The 16,595-nt window shown below is 43.2% G+C and overlaps 1 protein-coding gene across 1 annotated transcript in view; it reads left to right on the forward strand.

The window, feature by feature from the left end:
* The window catches only part of LRRIQ1 (leucine rich repeats and IQ motif containing 1), a 1,358,071-nt gene that overhangs the window by 33,433 nt on the left and 1,308,043 nt on the right, over positions 1–16,595 (forward strand). The window contains exon 2 of the mRNA XM_078678880.1: positions 10,115–10,229. Coding sequence (XP_078535006.1) covers positions 10,115–10,229 — 115 coding nt within the window. The remainder of the gene's footprint in view (positions 1–10,114; positions 10,230–16,595) is intronic.

Genomic DNA, 16,595 nt, shown 5'->3' on the forward strand with positions numbered 1-16,595 from the left:
GGGAGCGGGGGGACTGCCGAGGGCTGTGGGCCACCAGGTGTTGTCCCATACGAAGGGGGAGGGTCTGAGGATGAGGACCTCTGTCTTCTCCGAGTTGAGCTGCTGCTCATTCAGGATGCAACATCCTTCATTCCTTCCTGGAAGTTGAATTTGGTGGTGATGGGGTTCTTTGTGAGGGAGAGGATAAGCTGGGTGTCATCTGCTCTTTGCATACAGGGAGGTGCCTCAGAAGTCTCTTGTGTACACCCTCTTTGAGCTCCTGTATGGCCACCCTGTCAGAGGACCTGTGAGTTTGGTAAAGGAAGGCTGGGAGGCATCTCCCAGGAAAACTCCCTGGGATGTGTTTAGTTACATGCTGGCCTTCAGAAACCAAACTGCCCGCTTCAGGAAACTCGCTCAGGCGTACATAGAAGCAAGCCAGGAAGAAATAAAGAGGTGGTATGACCAGAATGCAACTCTGGTCGAATTTCAACCTGGGCATAAAATGTGGGTCATGGCCCCAGTGGAACCTTGTGCCTTGCAGGACAAGTGGACAGGGCCATTTGAGTTGGTGGAGCGTAAAAGTAACGTCACCTACCTGGTGGATCTGTGGACTCCAAGGAACCCTTTGAGGGTCCTCCACGTGAACCGCCTGAAGCCCTACGTCGAGAGGTCCTAAGTGAGTATGCGCTTGGCGACAGATGATGGGGTGGAAGAGGAGAGTGAGCCTCTCCCTGACCTCTTGTCTACCAAGGAGCACAATGGATCAGTGGAGGGTGTGATCCTCTCCCCTGACTCCAGAGCAGCAGGGGAACTGTCGCCAGTTGTTCTCTCTGACCCCAGGTGTTACTCACTGGTCTACCCATGACGTGGACACTGGTGACAGCCCTCCTGTAAAGCTCAAGATTTACAGGTTGACTGACTGGGTCAGGGCCAGCATCAAGGAAAAGGTCTCTAAGATGTTGGCTTTAGGGGATGATTGAGCCCTCCAACAGTCCTTGGGTCAGCCCAGTGGTCTTGGTCCCAAAGGTTGCTGCACCCGGTGCCACTCCAGAACTATGGTTTTGTATGGACTACCGTGGGCTCAATGCCTTCACTAGGACTGACGCGCACCCCATCCTCAGAGCTGATGAGTTTATTGATCGGTTGGGAGATGCCCGGTTCCTCAGCACGTTTGATCGCCATTGCAGAGCCTGTGTGCAGCCTGGGGCTGCCATGTCGACTTGGCAAGTGCAAACACTTGCCAGTCCCTAAACCTTCCCTTTTCTACATGTAAGTCACCCCTAAGGTAGGCCCAAGGTATCCAAATGGGCAGGGTGCAATGTATGTGAAAGGTAGGACATGCCCTGGTGTGTGTGGCATGTCCTGATAGTGAATTACAGCCTACTTCGTTTTTCACTATTGCAAGGTTACCTGTTCGCCATAGTCCAGAGTGGGCAATTTGATTATTACATCCTATAATCCTAACTGACTCAGGGAACATGGTAGAAATTCGAGTTTAGTATGCCTGAACTCAGAGTGATAAAATCCATCTTTTAGTGAAGTTGGTTTTAACATTCTGTATTTGAAAATACCACTTTTAGAAAGTAGGTATTTTCTTGCCTAACCATCCAGCCTGCCTCTGCGAGGTTGTGTATTGTCTGTCTGGTTTGTGAGTGAAAGTGGCTGAGGGAGACTCCAGGAGGCAGGGTGAGTCAGCACAGGGCTGAATAGACCTGTCTGCACATAGTTGGGTGGGAGGAATAGCACCTGGTTCTGAATAGGTCTGTGCCTGCCCCCCACAATGCTGGCTCCACCTCCTGTGGTGCGTCTGATGTCCCTGGCCTACACTATCAAAGGAAAAGCAGGAGTCTTGTAAACAAAGTGCTCTAAGACTGACCAGAACTGGTTTGGACTTGGTACAGGACCCTCTGCCTTCAGAGGACAAAAGAATTGCTGGTATAAATATTGGGGCCCAGACCCCAAGATTTTAGAACTCGCTGGAATCAAGGAACCTGCCAAGAAAAAGAGCTGGAAGAGCGGCCAGGAGGAGTACTGCCCCTTTGCTGTGTTGTTGCTTGGTTGGGTTGGCCTGCAGCTGCTGCTTCTGCCTTGGGCAGTGACAGAACTGGATTGAACTTTCTCTACTTATGCTGAGTATCTCCAATGGCCTCCCCCAAGACTCAGGAAAAGCCTTGAGGTACCGACGGTTAGAGCGGGGCCTCGTAAACCTGAGCACGGTCCAGGTGAGGTGAGGTCCAGTCCCCTCTACAGATGGATGTTATTTGCATTCACGGAGGATTAGCATCTTGCAGGTTGTATTCATTGCAACCTATATTTCATATATTTTATGAACTTGTTTATCACATTGGTTCATCACGTTTTTCTTAAGTTTATGTATCTTGGCAGTAGCAATATTTTGAGAGCAGAGGCCCTGACGAAAGCCGAGGGACTGACAGCCCTACATTTTGGCCTTTTTTTCCGACAGTTATTTGGTCTTACTGTCGTTTGCACTGTTCTGTTTTTAAATTAGGAGATGTGCCCTTACTTAAATTAAAATTGTGTTTTTGGATGCATCACTCTATTTTAACTCACTATTATTGTTATTACTTTTGCACTGCTTTTTCATTATTATTTCAGCCATCAAAAATTAGCTGTTCTATGGTGGTCCACACGTGCTTGCGGGCATGATCCAGTCCAAGAAATCACTGAATGGTAATTGGTCTCGATGATCAAGGGACTTACCATATCATTTGCTGGATAACCATATGATATGATTGATCACGAAATCCATTTGATGGCAATCCACACACTGCTGGTTTGGATCTTGTCTACCTGCACTGTAGCCATCTGTTCCCACGTATTGGTTTCTTTCAACTCTTAGGCACTCTAAGTTGACTTGGGCACTAACTCACCAAGTGGAGTTAAGGATTGCTTGCCAGAGTGGTGGCCTCTAGACCCCCGGGTTCTCTGTGTTGTTCATATGTTGTATTTGGGGATATAAACCAGGGCAGGTCTTTAAAAAAATTCCCTACGACCCCCTTCCTCTGTTTGTTGTAGCACTGAGTATCTCCAGTGGCCTGAAACCGAGCTGGCCTCCTGTTAAGAAGTCTCGGGGACTGCAAAGACTTCACCAACTTCTGGGTACTGCTCCTGGAACAGCTGTTTCAGTTGCCACAAAGAAGAGGGAACCGCGACCGACTCTGTCACTGACTATTCGAGAGGACACTGCGCCCTGCACTGCTTTCACTTTGCACCGTAACTGCTTGCACCGCATCGAGAGGACATCGCACTGTGCACCGCTTCCACTTTGCATCGCAACCGCGCCAGAGGCTAAGACCGACTCGCACCGCCGTGTGAGCCGCAGTAAGAAAGGTACTGTTAATGAGCCTGTTCACGATGCTGCTGGCCTGTACCGACGCGGTCAGCTGGAACTGCAAGACTCTGTTGGTTTCAGCATCGCAGTAGGCTTGGACCAAGCTACAAACTTGTACGAACTGTGTTTTCAACGTATTTTTGTAGTTTAAAGATATCATGCGAATTAACTATTTTTAAAGTACTGTATGGTGGATTTTTATGGTATTTGGTCTTGTTTAAAGTATATTAAAATATTGGATATTTTTCTAAACTGGTGTGGTGTCCTTTTGTAATGCTTACACTGTATTACTGTTGGTTATGTGCAAATGCTTTACACACTGCCTCGGAGATAAGCCTGACTGCTTGTGCCAAGCTACCAAGGGGATGAGCAGGGGTTATTTTAGGAGTGTAACTCCCTTATCCTGACAAGGAAGAAGGGTCCTTACCTGGACAAAGGTGCAAGCCCTTGCCAACTAGAGACCCTCATTTCTAACACTGTTTTATTGTCGTTCAGTCCCTCTTGATGCCAAATATGGTTCAGTTCACTAGCCGTTCTCTGCCTCGTTTCTTGCCTTTGCCACCTCTCCTATTCTTCCTCCTACTTTCCCTTTCCTTGCGCCTCTTTTATGTACCTTGTTGTCTCTTTTGGCCAACCTCAAAAAATGAAATTTATCCATAAGCGATGTGGGACTTGTTGATGTCAATGTTCCTTGACCTGCTTCTAGTTCCACTTCAGAACTTATTTCTGAGCTCATATCCGCTAAAGTATCTTCTTGATTCTGTTGTCCGTCAATCTTTGCCATCGGAAAGTATCAAATATATGCGCATGTCTGATTCTTCATCTCCCTTTTTCTCAAATTGTATCAAGATATATTCATCAGTCATATCTTTGCTTTTTACACCACCCCACTTTCCAAATCAAGTAATGTGCCCATCAATTGCAAATCACCTATAACCAAAGTGTCAAACTGAGTGCTAGTTTTCTTTATATATGGCGTCAGATTATTCTTCTGTTAAAAAAACTTCAGTATTTGAGTTTTTTTAAAAACTTGAACACATCAATCCTTGTTTGGGTGTAGTCAAAGGAGATTTCAGGGCAAAAGGTGAGTCACAATGTTAATATTTGCTGTTCTGCTATTGTCAACTCTATATCTATTAAGTTAATTACTGTATAATTGTCATTCAGTTTCTCTTCCTGCCAGATCTGGTTTGTTTTGTCTGGCCGTTCTCTACCTCATTTCTTGCCTTTGCCGCCACTCCTATTTTTCCTCCCCCTTTTCTTTTCATTGGGCCTCTTAGTGTCCCTTGTTGGTTCTATTGTCCAGCTTTAAAAAATGAAATTCATCCATAAACGATGTGGGACCTGGTGATGTCTATGTTCCTTCTCCTGCTTCTAGTTCCACTTTGAAACTTGTATCTGAGCTGATATCCATTAAAGTATCTTGCTTGGTTTTATTGTTGTCCTTCAATTTTTGCCTTCTGAAATTCACATTTCCACACAAATGTGGATAAACTTGCCCTTTATCATAGTCCTGTTTATCCCTGCAACTTAATAGGCTCCTCCAGTTTACTGGTCTCTCATTCATATCCTCCCTAAATTTTGTAATTGTCTTTGAATCATTCTTGTCTATTTCTTCATTAAGTTGATTGGTCCCCTTTAATAATTTCCCTGTGTCCAAAATAACATATTTGATCAGGATTTCCATCATGTTTGCTGATGACTTTCCATTATTTATTGCCCACTCTTTTAGCATATCCGGGTTGGGATTCTCATAACTCGCATTGATCATTATTCTTGAACCTCTCGGTACTCTGCCCACTTCTAAGTACTTTTTCAAAGAAGCATTTACCTCTATTGCAAAAGTTTCCTTAGCAACAGTCTCACCAATGTATGTAGTTTACTTAGCCAGTTCTGCTTGCAATCACCCACGGCCCTGCTTGGAGAGACAGAAGGCAAATTTGTTGTAGGTGTCTCCACAAAGATCAATGTGTCAGTTTGTTCCCCATGCCCATTCCATATGAGTAGACATTGTATAAATCCTATGATCGTAATATCCCCGAAGGTGTCCCTTTTTCTGTATAATACTGTTCTTACAGTGACAAAACTCCTCTGACATTCTGCTATTAGTTACCGGGGAGCTTGTCACAGCTGTGAGGGCCCTCCGAATATATCTATCTATCTATCTATCTATCTATCTATCTATCTATCTATCTATCTATCTATCTATCTATCTATCTATCTATCTATCTATCTATCTATCTATCTAAGAGTGTCGAAACGTGTCATGGCTGCTGAGATTGCTGCAAGAGCGAAATAAACATTGGCAACTGCATTATCTGGGTCCGTGCTTCACTTTCCTGGCATATCGGCGAGTTTAAGGTGAAATGTGACGCGTATATATATATATATATATATATATATTAGAGCAAATTGCACAAGCGCTTCGGGAGGGCTCACCGCTTCATCCGACCCTCCGGTCTGTATTTGGCTCCTCTGCAATGTTCACAGATTCCCCTGAGTTAAAATTAGGTCCGACGCGTTTCGGGGCCACAAACGCCCCTTCCTCATGGACTGTGCGCAGTTCAATACCATGTTCTCTTCACGCTAGTCAAACGCGTCTTAGTTTGAGCAGCGGGCGTCGTCCTCCCTGAGTGGGTGGAGTTTGGCAACACCGGGACTCCTGGTCAATGTAGTCCTGTGAAGTGAAACAAAATAATAACCTTGAGTAGGTTGGCGTGTCTGCACTTTCATTACTGTCATTAAGATCCTTAAGTAGGATGGTAGGGAAGCTGCGGGCATCACGTTTTATTCAAATGGATGTTGCGCTGACAGGCGAGTGTGTGTGTTTTCGCCTCAGTCTCTTAGGACAAGATACAAGTTCCGCCATCAGAGTGGAGCTCCTTCCGCGACCAAGGCTGGCCGCCTGAAAATAGTAGAGCAAATTGCGCAAGCGCTTCGGGAGGGCTCACCGCTTCATCCGACCCTCCGGTCTGTATTTGGCTCCTCTGCAATGTTCACAGATTCCCCTGAGTTAAAATTAGGTCCGACGCGTTTCGGGGCCACAAACGCCCCTTCCTCATGGACTGTGCGCAGTTCAACACCATGTTCTCTTCACGCTAGTCAAACGCGTCTTAGTTTGAGCAGCTGGCGTCGTCCTCCCTGAGTGGGTGGAGTTTGGCAACACCGGGACTCCTGGTCAATGTAGTCCTGTGAAGTGAAACAAAATAATAACCTTGAGTAGATTGGCGTGTCTGCACTTTCATTACTGTCATTAAGATCCTTAAGTAGGATGGTAGGGAAGCTGCGGGCATCACGTTTTATTCAAATGGATGTTGCGCTGACAGGCGAGTGTGTGTGTTTTCGCCCCAGTGTCTTAGGACAAGATACAAGTTCCGCCATCAGAGTGGAGCTCCTTCCGCGACCAAGGCTGGCCGCCTGAAAATAGTAGAGCAAATTGCGCAAGCGCTTCGGGAGGGCTCACCGCTTCATCCGACCCTCCGGTCTGTATTTGGCTCCTCTGCAATGTTCACAGATTCCCCTGAGTTAAAATTAGGTCAGACGCGTTTCGGGGCCACAAACGCCCCTTCCTCATGGACTGTGCGCAGTTCAACACCATGTTCTCTTCACGCTAGTCAAACGCGTCTTAGTTTGAGCAGCTGGCGTCGTCCTCCCTGAGTGGGTGGAGTTTGGCAACACCGGGACTCCTGGTCAATGTAGTCCTGTGAAGTGAAACAAAATAATAACCTTGGTGGCAGAACTTGTATCTTGTCCTAAGAGACTGAGGCGAGATCAAACACACTCGCCTGTCAGCGCAACATCCATTTGATTAATAACGTGATGCCCGCAGCTTCCCTACCATCCTACTTAAGGATCTTAATGACAGTAATGAAAGTGCAGACACGCCAACCTACTCAAGGTTACTATTTTGTTTCACTTCACAGGACTACGTTGACCAGAAGTCCCGGTGTTGCCAAACTCCACCCACTCAGGGAGGACGACGCCAGCTGCTCAAACTAAAATGCGTTTGACTAGCGTGAAGAGAACATGGTGTTGAACTGCGCACAGTCCATGAGGAAGGGGCGTTTGTGGCCCCGAAACGCGTCGGACCCAATTTTAATTCAGGGGAACCTGTGAACATTGCAGAGGAGCCAAATATAGACCGGAGGGTCGGATGAAGCGGTGAGCCCTCCCGAAGCGCTTGCGCAATTTGCTCTACAATATTCAGGCGGCCAGCCTCGGTCGCGGAAGGAGCTCCACTCTGGTGGCAGAACTTGTATCTTGTCCTAAGAGACTGAGGCGAGATCAAACACACTCGCCTGTCAGCGCAACATCCATTTGATTAATAACGTGATGCCCGCAGCTTCCCTACCATCCTACTTAAGGATCTTAATGACAGTAATGAAAGTGCAGACACGCCAACCTACTCAAGGTTACTATTTGTTTCACTTCACAGGACTACGTTGACCAGAAGTCCCGGTGTTGCCAAACTCCACCCACTCGGGGAGGACGACGCCAGCTGCTCAAACTAAAATGCGTTTGACTAGCGTGAAGAGAACATGGTGTTGAACTGCGCACAGTCCATGAGGAAGGGGCGTTTGTGGCCCCGAAACGCGTCGGACCCAATTTTAACTCAGGGGAACCTGTGAACATTGCAGAGGAGCCAAATATAGACCGGAGGGTCGGATGAAGCGGTGAGCCCTCCCGAAGCGCTTGCGCAATTTGCTCTACAATATTTATATATATATATATATATATATATATATATATATATATATATATATATATATATATATATATATATATATATATATATATATATAAAATGGCCGTCATACCGATGGGTGAATAAACCGATTTCATGCACCTTTCTTGTGGTCTGTGCCCCATTCTTCCGAACCGAGTGGCAGTGGTAGTGGCAGTGTGTAGCTTTAAGCAGTTCAATTTGCAGTGGATGCCTGACACGTTTCGAAGTGTCCCCACTTCTCTTCAGAGGCTTTGGCAATTAAAGGCGCATAGGACACCACCCTCATTTAAATGCTTCAATGCATGCCCTGGATGGGACGCTCTGCCACGACTAGCAGAGTATTATGGGCGTTGTAGTGTCCTTTGTCTTCTAATGAAGCGCGCAATGTTGCTGCTGTAACATTCATAGCCCCCAGATTTCAGTTGTAGATTTCTTGGAGTACTCCAATACATCAAATGCAATCATACGTGAAATATAAATGTGCATTAGCTCAAGTAAGTTGTTTTTTCTCCAAGGGAAAAGTATTTCTCATTATAGAGAACTCCCTTTGCCAACACCACCATTATGCCTATGGCAGGAGAAATATATGTCAGTTTCCAAATTGTGAAAATGATTGCAAGAGCTATCTGAATACCCATAAACCTATCTCCTTTTACAGGTTGTAGCACCCAGAACTCACCCTCGTTCTCACCCAAAGCATAAGCTTACAAGAGTGGCAATTCAACCATGCTGGTGCAATTTCCATATTCATAGGTGTTTTTTCTTAACGCTATTTTCCACCAATCCAGATTTATGCAAATGAGCATGTGGAATGTAACTTGAATTGAGATGTGCGACACACTACTCTTCATCTTGGGTGTACAGCATCTTTTGTGATTTGGTCCCACAGCGTAACTGCTACATCATGTATGAAGTAGAGTATCTTAATGTCCTCACTGACAACATATTGTGTACAACTGCCTCAGAGTCAGCCTGGGATAGTGGCCCCATTGCCAGTAGGTTCATTTTGAAAATCCTTACTGCCATGTGCCTGTTAAATTTCACATTATGATCTCTGCAGATCACTTCGCTAAATCAGAGGATCTTTCGAAATCCTTCCTCTGGCATGATCATATCAGAAAAGCTAATTTCCTTCTAGTGCTTTTGAATAGTGCCTATTTATTGTGGTACTATGCATCTCTGGGGTACAGTGTAACAGGTGACAACCAATCATGCATGTCTCTTATTTAGCATGTAGTTTTATTATTTTGTATGTATAGAGACATAATAGCTTGGTAAAAAGTGAATAAATGGGAATGTTTTTCATCCTGGGATTATCAGTGACATCATAGAGGATTCAAGCCTCTATTTGATATCACCCAGAATCCCTTGGGCTGGAGTAACTCCTCTTCCAGGGTTGAATAGTAAAAAGATTACCACCAATTTTGCTGACAGTTTTGGGTGCGGGGGTCTTTCTCTAGAGTAAAACTGTTTGATTAATAATGAACTTTTATATATCAAAAGGCGATATAAAGTCACTATCCTTTTTCTCCACCTGTTTATTTTGTTTTTTAAACGAAATAAACATGGTGAAATTTATGGATTTCAAAGTTTAAAGAATGCAAATAACAAAATTGCAGAGACAAACTACCCCTCAATGAGTACATAGTAAATAAGAACACATTCTCAACTGCTCTTTAAACGTTGCTGCTTCTCTCCTCACTCCTTAATAAATTGCAACTAGAGATTTAATTCTATCTTTGAGGCCGACTGCTACAAAAAAAAATCTAATTGTTCTCTGAACTGAGGCTGAAAACATTTGTGGAACAATAGTAATTAATAGTCTGCTGTAACTAGCCAGATTCAACCTGAGGCAATTATGTATTAGTTTGTTCATTGTTCATATAGTTCATTTTCATATTTGTATCAAGCATTTCAAATTTCACAATTTGTATTCATGTTCAAATGTTTAACACCGCTTGATAGCTCAGTAATGGTGAAGCAGAAAACACTTTTGTTAGCTTTGATACAAATTTGTTTTGCAAAAAATATATACATCATTTGTTTATCTTCAGTTTTCAGATGAATTGCCAGAATCCATTCTGCACTGTTTACGATACTCCAAAAAGAGAGCAGAAAATGCTGAGAAGCTTATTCTGGAAGATTTAGAAGACTTGGACACACTAATCAGTAAGTAGTTGGTTTGCTGCTACATGGTACTTTTATTTGTTTGGGTGTGGTTATTGAGAATCCTTGGAGAATATAGCTCTTTTGTAAGGTCATTGTGAAAAGCATGACATTTTTACTGCTTGCAGTAAATGCTGGGCGAAAACTTCCTGATGGTGGTATGAAACAACAATCTTAGGTGCTAAAGAATAGAAAACTATGTGTTTGTCCAGTGGGGTTTTTATTACTAGAATTAATAACCACCGTTGAAAGTTATCTCCAGCAGTAATGCCATTGGATCATCAGTGATATGGAATACTAATACCATTGACGTTGCCACCCAATAGAGGTATAATCTTAAACACGGAGTATTTAAGACCAGTGCTCTATGTTCTTGAGCAGGAACCAAAGCATCCATACTAAAGTGCAATTTGTGTACTGAGGCAAAACCTAATTCGGTGACACACCTAAATTATTTCACATAGGCATCGCTCAAAGAACAAAAGGTAGGAGACTTGTGCACAGTCCCATGTGAGGGTGCAAATTGATACTTGTGCACAAGTATGCCTGTTTTTGATTAAATATCCACCAGTCAGTGGTTATTACATCTTTATGCAATATCTCCCATGTAATAGCCATACAAGTATGTTCCTACAAGCAATATATAAAATGTCAGTTAAGTGTGTGTAGCCTGCAAAGTAGGTCTTTGTAGACTTTCTTTTGTCAGGGGGGGCAGAATATGAGAAAGAACATAGAGACCAATTAGAACATTATAAGAGAATTTGGTTCGGGTTATATTTTCAATCATATGTTGCTTAAAATTTCCACCCAATTAAAGTGTTGTGCAATATAAAAATAAACCACATGATTTGTTTATTTATTTATTGTGTGACAAGTAGACATTTCAGCAAAAAATGATGTAATAACAACAGAATCAGATTCATGATGACAATAGTAGAGTTGTTTGCTTGATAGTATTTTATAAGTTAGATGAATGATTGGTAGGTATTGATACAGACTCGAATAAAGAATGTACACAAATTAAAGTACATATTCACAACTACATATATGCATCAGGAGATTGTGGGAAAGCATAGGACTGCAGAAGTGAGCTGATGAGGACTAGTTGTGTCTAGTCCCAGGAAGCGTGTTTCGGTCCAGGGAAGACCTGGCCTGGCAGTTCGGTCTGGACTGTCTCCATGAGGCACAGGGTCAAGACTGATTTGCATATGGCTGGGTCCGAACTGGGGTGGTGTAGTGGGCATTAGAACGATGGATTAAACCCAGATCTTTTGACTGGTGGAGAATGTTTGCATTGTCAGCATTCCATCCATCACTTGTTTGCTGTAACACTTTTCACCCTAAGTGGGATGGGTATGCCCAGACGTGGGTCCCTTGCTCACTGTGCCACTGAATTCAAGCTAGCCTGGCTGAAGAAAGGTGACATACCCTGAAACCGGTCCCAGCATACTTGTTTCCAGTCGAGGGAGGACCTGGCCTGGCAGTTTGGTCTGGACTGTTCCCATGAGGCACAGGGTCAAGACTGATTTGCATATGGCTGGGTCCAAACTGGGGTGGCGTAGTGGGAAAAAGAACGATGAATGTAACCCATATCTTTTGACTGGGGGAGAGTGTTTGCATTGTCAGCATTCCGTCCATCACTTATTTGCTGTAATACTTTCCGGCATCAGCAGGTGACTCTTCAGAGCCTTGTAGAAAGCTGAAAAAAAAGAGTTGGAGAATACTTCAACTTTGAGTGGGTTCCAGAGGTATGGTTCCAAGAAGATTAAATGACTGGAATCTTGACAGAGCAGTTTTTGAACATAAGAAGGTTTTAATTCATCAAGCGAGGGATCTGTGAGGGAAACATGATTATTAGTCTTCAAGATTGGTAGCTAGGGGTTAGATTATTTATGGCTTTGAACACTAAAATTAGCTGTTTATATGGTTCACAGTTTTTTTGCACATAGACACCCATCTCATTGATGATAATAAGATGTCGCAGTGTTCTTATGAAGGGTTTAAAGGTTTTTGGGGCAAAGGTAGGAACATTGTCTGATCATCGAAATGAGTATGGGGATGGCCAAGTAGTAAGCTGTTACTGTAATCTAACTTGCTCATGATGATTACAGAGAATAGTGCACTAGCCATGTAAAAATGGATGTGGGGGGACAGATGTGGACGAGTAGCTGGCCACAGCTGTGGAAGTGATAAAGGTGTCAGCACAATGGAATAGAATGCCATCCTTATATTGCTCGGATGTGTGATATATATCACTCTTTTTCATCGTTGAAGTTCCTGTCACGTCCAAAAGCTCTTTTTGCCCATTAAAAATAGTTTTATGAGTTTATTTTGCAGTTCATTGACAATCACATAACTGAGAGCACATTGCTCTAGCAAGGAATCTGTTGAGAGTAAATCCTGCTTTGTTTGTAGAAAGGGACATAAAAACACAAATATGCGGATGCAGCTGCTACTTGGTGAAAAAGGTGACATTTTCAGGATGGACACAGGTCTGTGTGGAAAATGTGCCCTCCCTAAATTTAATCAATACAGTTTTTGTTGTCTAAATCTGACTCCATGTCAATTACCTTATCAACCACATTGTCAACCAGGCCTCCCTTGCTTGGCTGTCCTTCCCACCTCATAAATATCCAAAGAGTGGTTTGCGATGTGTTTTTAGTGCCCTATTTAGTAGTAAAATAACCTGAGATTTTCAGTAGACTAGATAAATGACATGTTCTCAGTTACCCTTAAAAAGGTAAGACTGCCTGAGTGCTAGTGCACTACAACCATAGATTTTCTTCACTCACATTAGTGACCCACTCTGATGATCATTACTCAGCACTTCGTTAACTGCGGAATGTTAGTTGAGTTCAGTTGTTCTTTACAGTGAACCATCACACATCAGTCAGAATCAACGGCAATATTACTAATGCTGCAATACATTTTAAACCATTCCTACTTAAGGCTGTCAAAGTACTACTACACCAATGGTTAAGGAAAACAGTACCCGGATTTTATGAGGCCTCTTGGACTGCAATTGTTTTTGACCTATTCTGCAATGTTGAACCTGTTACAGTTGTTGGGTGATGAGCAACACAAGCCTCCTCGCCGGTCAGTGCATGGGATAACAGTAAAGTATCCATGATTAATGAAGTAAACTTGTTAAAATAGGTATATACTCTGTTACAAGGTAGTTACAATATTGTAATAAAACTTAGAATAACTGAGCGATTGATTACATTGGTTGGCATACTCGTAAGAAGGGATAGAAAATGGTGTCAGTGGTATAAAACTACTTATAAGGCTTACATTTATTGTTTGGTGCATAATACAGTTGTATAGTTATAGCAGATTATTTAGGTTTCTCTGCAACAAAACAGAGATAAAGGGGAATCGATTTGTTTCTAATGACCGAGAAAACAGAGGAAACCATTCTTGATACACACCAGGCGATATGTTGCCATTTTATGGAGGGCAGGATGAGTTTTTTAAACTTTGGATTTCCGTGACAAGTACAGTAATGCAGAGCATACACTGATGTAGATTAGGTATTATTAATTATGAAGGATATTTAAGGTGTAGATTTTGTAACGAATTCTGATTTGTATGTAAAGCAAGCTCCTAATTTTAGCGGGCTTGGGCGGGTGAAAGAGCTAGCCAGAGTGCTTTACTTTTTGAGACGTAGGGTGGCAATTAAACTTACAGGTAAATCCTGATATCTTGATTCCCCCTCAGCAAGATATTTTGATATATTTAGATTTTGAGTCCTGTAAGCGGGACAAGCACCTCTGAATAAGATGCTTGCTTCAGTGGGAGCCATTTAAGAAAGAAAGTGCAGAGTGAAATGGTCACCTTTTTGCTATTGGTTAAAAGAACAGCTGTGTGTAGCCCTCCTTTCAATGGTTCAAGTTATTTTTATGGAGACTGTTAGACCTCAAACCCTTGGCATGGTATTCCCCCAAACTTGTTGCCTTCACCCGTCCTGTTTTCTGAATTTGTTTTGTTGGCATTAGGACAGTATGCACTTTACCACTGCTAGCCAGTGCTAAAGTGTTTGTGCTCTCTCCCTAAAACGTGGTAAAACTGGACTCCACCTGATTGACACAATTAATTTCCTAATATGTCCATAGTATATGGTGCTACATGTATCCAGGACCTGTAAATTAAATGCCACCAGTGGGCCTGCAGCACTCATTGTGAAATCCACTAATGTAGCACTTTAAAACATGCATATGGCCTGCCATTGCAGCCTGTAGTGCAGTTTTATACTGCCATATCGGCCTAGCAGAATAACCCTTTTGCCTGGCTTAAACATTTCTTTTTAATACATATGGCATCCCCAAGGTAGGCCCTAAAGGTTCACATGGCAGGCAAGGAGCATTCTATTTAAAAAGTAGAAAATGTGGGTTTACGTTTTATATGTCCTGGTACTGAAATATGTCTAGAATCGTTTTTCACTACTGCAAGGCTTACCTCTCTCATAAACTTACGTTGGGTTGCCTTATTACATTTATTAAGTGCTAACCTTTGATTAGGAGGAGGTAGAAATGTTATGTTTACACCAGAGTCAATTGTAATTTAAAATCCTATTTAATGGCAATGTCAGAATTTAAGTTACAATTCTAAAATTGGCATTTTTAGAAAGTTGGCCTTTCCTGTCCCAACTATTTGTGCCTTCCCGCAGGGTCTTTGTTCACGGACTGTGAATGGCCCTGCTTTTAGATTTTGTGCATTCCTCCCAGACAGTGAGACACAGGGGACTAAGTGTGGGCAGGATGGGCCAACCTGCCAGGATGGCTGGGATGCGGAACTGTTCCCTGCCCCACTTATATTTCAAAGGCATTGCCTCCAGCCCACACATAGGACTGACAATTGCCTTTTGTTACCCCAGACTTCTTGGAGTTTTGGCAGTGGAAAGGGAGAACTTTCCAGTACACAATTTGTGGGAGTAGTAGAGGGTATCCTCACACACAAAGGCTGGCACCATGTATGCATATTAGACCATTAGAACAACTCTTACGTTGTAACTTCTCAACCTGTGGAAAACTTTAGAAGAACTGCCCTGCTACCAAGGGATTGCACTGATGCTACCAAAGGACTGCCCTGCTGCTTGAAGGACTGCCTGGCTGCTTAAAGGAGAACTAGACCATTTTCTTCAACGGAGCTTCGCCAGAAGTAACTTCAAGTGCTAGTTAGCTGGCCTCCTGTGTGACCTACAGGGGGATAACAAGCTCCTAAGGCCTTGAAACCCGGCACCTGGTCTCTGCTTGAGTGAATATTAACCCCCCAAGTGGTGCCTCCCAAGTCCTGGACCCTTGGTAGAAGTGTTGGTGGTACTTCTCCAACTCTAAAACCTGGGACATAAATAAGATTCACCAAAAACGTTCTGCAAAATAAGCAGAAGACTGTGACTTACCTGTTAGCCGATCTGCCCAAGGTGCATTGTTGGTTTACCCAGCTTTGCGGTAGCTCCTGCTATGTTCTTTTTTGCAGCTGCAAATCCCTTTCAGCTGGATGTCTCCGCAATGGTATCAGCCTTGTGGAACCCTCTTTAGCTATAGCCTGCAGCTTTGTCCTGCTGGAGGTTTTCGACTTCCAATATGTTTTTCTAAGTCTGAAAGTAAACATCTTCTCTGTGCTTCATGGTGACAGGCTCCCCATTCCACGACAACAACCCCCTTGGCCTGGAAATCCCCGTTTACCTGCTCAGAGCTTTTTTTCCGCCATCATTGTCAGCTTTACCGAGACTTCATCCAGCAGGTCCCTGACGACCGCAACTTCTCCTTGGACACAACCAGCTGCCTTGCCCCGCTAAACTCTACCTTCTCCTGGATTTTTCTTCAGAATGTTTAGCAGAAATTGAGGTTAATCCACCTCATGTATCCGACCCGTACTGCATTGCAGTCTGCTTTAACTTTTTACTTTGACCTGGTCCCGCGCAACCAGATACCTGCGATTGGCGCTTTGATCTTTTAAACGCAAGATTTCACTAAAATTATTAGAAATGTATAACTGATTAAATTGTTCTCTATTTGTCTAAATTGGTTTGGGACTTTTATTGTGTACTATATAAATACTTTACACATTGCCTCTCAGTTAAGCCTAACTGCTTTTGTGACAAGCAACCAGAGTGTTAAGCACACGTTAATTTGTGGTTCACCCTGACAATAATTATAGTTGTTGCCTGAGTGGGGCTTCCCCCTCCAACCAATAACCCAATTTCTAATGAAACCCGTAAGAATTGAACATGCATAATTCAAGCAACATTTGATTAAGTCATCAACCCTTATTTTTAGATAATCCTTGAACTGAAGGTGTTTTTTGTAGATGGCTTGACGCTGAATAAAACGATTGTGTGATTATATCTGTTGAGGTGGAAATTTT

This window comes from Lissotriton helveticus, chromosome 1_1 (assembly GCF_964261635.1).
Source record: "Lissotriton helveticus chromosome 1_1, aLisHel1.1, whole genome shotgun sequence".
Classification (NCBI taxonomy): Eukaryota; Metazoa; Chordata; class Amphibia; order Caudata; family Salamandridae; genus Lissotriton; species Lissotriton helveticus.